The 6,535-nt window shown below is 33.6% G+C and overlaps 1 protein-coding gene across 1 annotated transcript; it reads left to right on the forward strand.

The window, feature by feature from the left end:
* Positions 1 to 1,258: 1,258 nt before the first annotated feature.
* On the forward strand, positions 1,259 to 3,264 carry LOC118734643 (odorant receptor 74a-like). The gene is made up of 7 exons (XM_036464348.1): positions 1,259 to 1,436; positions 1,510 to 1,681; positions 1,756 to 2,202; positions 2,488 to 2,587; positions 2,697 to 2,798; positions 2,940 to 3,119; positions 3,205 to 3,264. Exons 1-7 carry the CDS (start codon positions 1,259 to 1,261, stop codon positions 3,262 to 3,264), a joined length of 1,239 nt encoding a protein of 412 aa, XP_036320241.1.
* Positions 3,265 to 6,535: the final 3,271 nt, after the last annotated feature.

The following is a 6,535-nucleotide window of genomic DNA, read 5'->3' on the forward strand; positions in this document are numbered from 1 at the left end:
GTTACATTGTTATATGTAGTGTTATGCTCAATTTCTGCTAGACATTGAATTGACAAAATATTGCAGGCATTTAAAAATGCCATTTGGAAATGAATTTAATGACTATTTTTTAATGTAATGAGACGAATATTTTTTAATGCCCAATTTTGCATTACAGTTTTTGCCATTTAATACCTAGTGGAAATTCAGAATTATGCTGTTGTTGTTGCGCTGCTCCAATGGTTTACTGTATAATGTGTAGTATACTGGTTATAGTGTATAGCGTTATCTTGTTAAACTGCCTTAAATTTATGCTGTTACACTGTAATACTGTAAAAGTGCAATATTGCTATTCTGCTATATAGCTAAACTGTTATATTTTTCTAATCCTTACATTATGTATATACTCTATTTATTATACTGCATTTATTACATTATTAAAATCATAGTAGATATATTGATTTGAAAATTTTATGCCGTTTCATGGCCTGATTGTTATGCTGTAATACTGCTACTCTGTTCTACTATGTTATATTTTTACACACAAACATTAATATTTTTATACTGCTATATTAAACGGTATATTGTTATATTTGTGTACTATTAATATTTTATACTCTCATAATGTTTACATTATGCCTTATGTTATTATAATATCAAACTATTATATTAATTTAATATTATAGATGTATAGTGTTATACTGTTACATTATTATAGCTTCACGTTGTTATGCTGTTGACCTGCCGGGTTGTTTATCTGTAAAACCGCTATTCTGTTATGCTAATTTCCTCTTATATACTGCTATACTGTTATACTGTTACGTCGTTATATTATTTTCTTTTTTATCCTATACTGTTATACTGATATACTATTATACTGTTACAATGTTATAGGATTGTACTGTTCTGTAACCCTTTTATTCCGTTAGATTGTCGTACAGTTTGTATACTTATATACTTCTAATCGCCTAGTTTTTGAGTGTATGTATTAAAAGGCTGTATACCACTTGATTAGTATATACGATTAATGAATGTACATTTGCATACATGTTCATTTACATACATATACGTCATTTAGGCTGTGGTCAAAACATATATATTGAATATTTAATTGCTGTTTAATTTTGTGAAAATTTAATTATTCAAAATAGTGAAAATAAATAAAGCAATTCTCAGTAAAACATTAATAAGTAGAACGTAGGTATAAAAGCCACACAAATTATTCTAAAGATTCATAATTACTTTCTACTTTGTGACGTGCAAGTGCTACACCTTCAAAATGGATTATTTTGTGCCGCTGCAATTCGATGGTTGTGGTATTTCTTTGCCTGTGCAGATGATTGGTTATAAGTGCAATTTCCTCTGGCCACTTAAAGAAAATGCCAATCTAATAAGCCGAGTGATGAATTATATAGGTCTGAGTGTAAATGTACTCTTCTATTTTGGCACTATTTTGGGTGAGTTTTGTTAGCTATAAAGCTACATAGTATGTTCACAGGGCACATACTTCTTGCATTTTTCATACCAAAGGCGAGCTCAGTTTTATTTACGAAAATATGGGAAACATACCAGCGATCGCCGATTGTCTGTCCACTGCTCTGATGGGCGGGCAATATATAATACGAATTTTTGTGCTCACCACTCGTAATCGTTCGATGAGAAAGCTATTAAAAAAATTTTACCGCAACATATACTTTACCAAGTAAGCGTGTATCTATTTATACTACCATGAACTACTTAGTACGAGTACAAATGCCCTTTCCTCTTCACTTGCAGCGCCGACGATTTAGCTTTGTATAGGCAACTTAAGGCGATAGTGCGCTATGCTAATATATTCACACAATTCTACTATGCACCAATGCTGCTTCTAATTGCACAATATGCATACGATGTGATAAGCGTGGGTCTGGCATCACCTGATAAGCCATTTATCTATCGTATGTCTTTTCGCTGGTACGACGCACAGGTGCCGCTGCCATTTATCATCACAGCCATCTATACTGGTTGGCTGACGATATCTACTGTGACAATATGGGCCGCTGAGGATTACACACTCTGTTTGGTGCTCTGTCATGCGAGTTTTCGCTATAAGGAATTGCGTTTGGAATTGCAGCGCTTGCTGGAGACGGCACGTGCGGAGGCACATTTCAGAAATGAAGATATGCATACAGCCTTTCGGCGACATCTCTACGATGTTTTTCGACGGCAACAGCGACTAAACAGGTAAGACGTGTGTATGTGCGGCGTGTGTGTGGTATGTGCATGCGATCGTGAGATATGAAGACAGATGTAGTATTTGAATATCTACATGAATTCGCCTTGGGGCGTGTGCCACTGCGTATACGCAATAATTTTTCATCAGCGATTGCTGCATAGATAACGTTTATTTTGTTTCTTGCTACAAACTTCTATTACAGTAATATTTATGTATGTACATTTCATTAACGTATATATGTACATATTTCTTATTTTTCCCCTATTTTAAACCTACGCAATTTATAACTGCAGCTTTATTGCTGAGGCCAAGGCTCATTTCACCCACCAAATATTCTATATTATGTCTTTTGGCGTTCTGCTGCTCTGCGTTGTCTCCTTCCAGTTTCAGCGCGTGAGTACAAGATATTCGATTCAACAGTACACTTAAACAGTTCTGCCATTTTTAATGTACTATTTTTGGCGCTTCTACCAACAAATGCTGTGCTCTTCTTTTCTACTAGACCGAAATGGGCATTGGATGGAGTAAATATATTGCTTGGCTCATTTCACAAACTTCGCAGTTTCTGTTAATTGGCTATTTCGGTCAAATGCTGATGAATGAGGTATAGTTCAGATACATATGTACATACTCGTAGTTACCCTTCTATTAATATAAGAATTTTCTAATTTAGTTGTGTACATTTTCTAATAAATTTTTGAATTTTCCCGCCGCATCTTTTTTCTTTTATTTATTATTTATTCAGACCACAGAGTTAAAAAATAGCTTCTATTCGTGCCGTTGGGAGGATTTGTTGCCTCTAGGCGATCAAAAGAGCAATAAAATATTACTGCGTGATATAAAATTTGCCATAATGAATGCTCAGAAGCCCATTGTGTTGGAGGGTATGAAAATTTTTCCGCTGACTTATGCTACAGTGGGTACGGTAAGTTTTCTTTTTAACATATTGTATGATGAACTATGCTCGTAATAAAAAAAGGTTAATGCATATTTTTGTTTAATTCTTTTAGGCTCTTCGTTCAGCTGTGTCTTACTTTATGTTCTTGAATACTATGAATAACGCTAACTGAAGTAAATTCTATTTCAGAATAATAAAAAAAAAACATACATACATATCGATGGTGCTCTACAAATAATGACTATAAAGACACAATTCAAAATTCAAAAAAATATAATCTTTTATTACTGTTAAGTGGCTCATGTCTCTCAATATTGCCTAATCTATGTCTAATCCTTACTAAAGTAAGTAGTACCGGTTACCACAGTAAGTAATGAGGATGATTGAGATTTAGCTTCTCAATTCGACACATCTCTATGCCCAGAAATCATTTTAAATACGGTAAATAAAAGGGACAGTAAGTGCGGGAGAGAGTGGCGGTAGCTGTGGTTTACCACCTAAATGCGGGTAGAACCAGCACTTTTTCAATGTGGAGTTGCATTGCAACCAGGTGCCAGGACCCAGAGAACGGCAGAGACTTTAGGTAGGTTTCGGCCCTACAAAGGTGGTAAGTTTGTCCACTACACACTGCTTGTTGGTACTGGAGTGCTTGCATTCCAGGGCATCGATCAAGACATGAATTGATCCGTTGTGCTAAAGAGGCACCGTGATGTTAAGCCATACTGGTCACGATAAACCTTACACGCCTCCGACGCCGTGGTCAGTCTTGAAGCCGTCAAAAAATTGAAGTTATGTGTCTGGTTCTTGATTTAAGGCTGCATAGCAAAAGGTTTCATCAACCCCTTTGTGCGGAACTGTCTATTATAGAGCGTTCCGTGTTATCGAAATTACCCAACGTCCAAAAGACATCCCACCTCTAGCCCTTTGTTACCCAAAGACTTATCAAATTTCCTTGTTAGACCCTGAGAAACGTGTATAGTAGATCTTCCTGGAAGACATACATATTGGTATTTATGCAAAGGATTCCCGGTTAGAAAAATATCCGGTTGGTCTGCTGGTCAAGTTTCCCATAGTGCAATGGATGAACGAGCTATTTCTATGGTCTCTACATTGGTTTAGCACCATGTTTTTGTCTTATTCAAAGAAAGGCGTTCAGCTCAACGCTTATCAAATTCTTCCAAACCTTCAGCTGATCAGTAGTTGGATGTTATTTTTTCTATTTTTGAAGAAATATTTGATGCAAGCCTTAAAAAAGTCTTTTAGCAAGTATTTTTTTACTCAATCGGAACTGAATTTATTTTCTTAAGGGCCGCAACTGGAATGTTTTTCATATTAGAACCACACATCAACAAATGCAGTTGGTTCCACTATGTGTAGCTTCGCGCGGTAGATTTGAACATATTTTTCTGGTGCCCATTAAAAAAGAACTTTTGCATCGCCTAGATAATGAAACCGAGTTTGATATTCTGGATTTGTAAGTTATCAAACCATCTAAATTCAATTTGGAATTAAGGCTTTCCTTTATGCCTAGGCGCATGCACACTAGGGTGGTCCAAAATAAGTAAAATCGGAATCTTAATGCTCCCTCACCCTTGTTCTATTCAAAAATCTATATCAGAAATTAAAAAATATGTTCCATGTATTTTATTTGTGGAAAAACTGGTTTTCGTAGAAATGGTATAGAATTTTTGAAAATCAATAAAACTCTGTTTCTCTTCAGCAGACTTCCACCAATAAGACCAAGTTCTTTATTTAACCATTTTTTTAAACTAACTATTTTTTAAAGGTCCCCAAGAACCAGAAATAATCCAAAAGGGGGACACATAAACAGCTGTATATTATTATTATCATTATCCTAAATGGAATCAAAGTTTTCCGATCGAAAACTATTGAATTTCAAGAATTCTATAGATACCATTTCTACGAAACATTGTCTTTTCCCCATATAAAATACATGGAAAACTTTGAGCGACCTCCAAATATTTTTTGATCTCGAAGTAAAAAAACCAGGGGTATATTTTTTCGATCAAGAACAATCCTAGGGGTGAGAGCATTAAAATTCGGACTTCACTTTTTTCACATGCATTTTTGAACCGCCTTAATGTAAACATATCAACCAAAAAAGTTTCACATATGAATTTTAGCTAAAAAGAAGTAATTTTTAAGCAAAAAACTAAACCTAAAAAATTTAAGATTATCGTTAACGTGGTCCAAAGTTATGCGGAACATACATAAAAAAAAGATTCCGACGAATTGATAACCTTCTCCTTTTTGTGAAGTCGGTTAAAAAATAAATAAATTCTTCCCAGCAAATTTCATTAAGCTTCTACGAAATCTAGCAGTTAAACTCTACATATGAACTCATGTAGGGCCAATAAAATAATGTGATACTTAATTCCCTAGTTATTTCATTTTAACTACGCATGGATAGATTTACATACAATCACACTTATATTTAAAAATATCAAAAGTTTACATTGAAAGAGTGACGCTTTATATATGTATGTAAGTAGTATACAAAATAGTTAAATGTGGTTATCCACATAAGTGTGTATCACATAATAAAGCTATAAACTGGTTGTTATATAAATATGAAATAATTTTCTTTAATAGCTCAATTTTAAAGTAAACATTTGAAGTGACTCTATTCACTTGCATAAAACTACATACCTCCTTACCAAGCTTATAGACACACGAACACATACGACATTATTGATAAATTTTGCACTTCAACCAATTTGAAGCTATCCATCAGCATAGTGGCACAACTTTATGGTGACCCAGATATTTTGCAAAATCCATATATCATCAACATAATAATCATCAGCAATTCAACATGAAGAGCTTTCAAGAGCTCAGTTTTTGTCAGCTGTATTAATGGTCATGACCAGGGTTAGGATTTTAAGGCACTAAAAACTTGAAAGAAAGGGAAAATGAGCTTTGAAAAAAGGCAAAAAAAGGAATTTACTTTTTAATATTGCTATGTATATAGGTACATACCTTTACGTACAATGTGCATATACAATAAAATATATAAAAAAATACATACAGTGCTCAAAAAATTTTAGCCGAATCACTTTTTGCCAAGTTTTAAATTATAATTTTTTTACTATTTAATTTTGGTTATTTTTTTTTATAAAAATATAGTTCATTCTTTAACAAAATCCATCATGGTTTTTTTTTTAATTCTAAAAAATCAAGCGTAAGCCATTTGAAACTTGCACTTTATTCTACTGGAATTCAATGTGCTACAAATTTGCATACCCAGAATCTTTCTAGGAAATCTAATTAAAAAAGCTCGAAATTTTTACGAAAATTTGTTGATATTATTTTTTTTTAATTTGCACAAAGTTTTAAGGCAGTGTCACTCGATAGGTAAATTTGTACAGATTTGCACATTTTTATATTGGCATTGATACAATAGATATACAAAAAAAATTGGG

The sequence above is a fragment of the Rhagoletis pomonella genome, unplaced genomic scaffold (assembly GCF_013731165.1).
Source record: "Rhagoletis pomonella isolate Grant_MI unplaced genomic scaffold, Rhpom_1.0 Rhpom_scaffold_00002, whole genome shotgun sequence".
Taxonomy (NCBI): Eukaryota; Metazoa; Arthropoda; class Insecta; order Diptera; family Tephritidae; genus Rhagoletis; species Rhagoletis pomonella.

Excerpts from the sequence above, each read along its gene's own strand:
- LOC118734643 (XM_036464348.1), top strand. The coding sequence starts at position 1,259 with ATGGATTATTTTGTGCCGCTGCAATTCGATGGTTGTGGTATTTCTTTG. Across the intron at positions 2,203-2,487 it reads CGGCAACAGCGACTAAACAG|CTTTATTGCTGAGGCCAAGG; the intron begins GTAAGACGTGTG and ends TTATAACTGCAG. Across the intron at positions 3,120-3,204 it reads CTTATGCTACAGTGGGTACG|GCTCTTCGTTCAGCTGTGTC; the intron begins GTAAGTTTTCTT and ends TAATTCTTTTAG.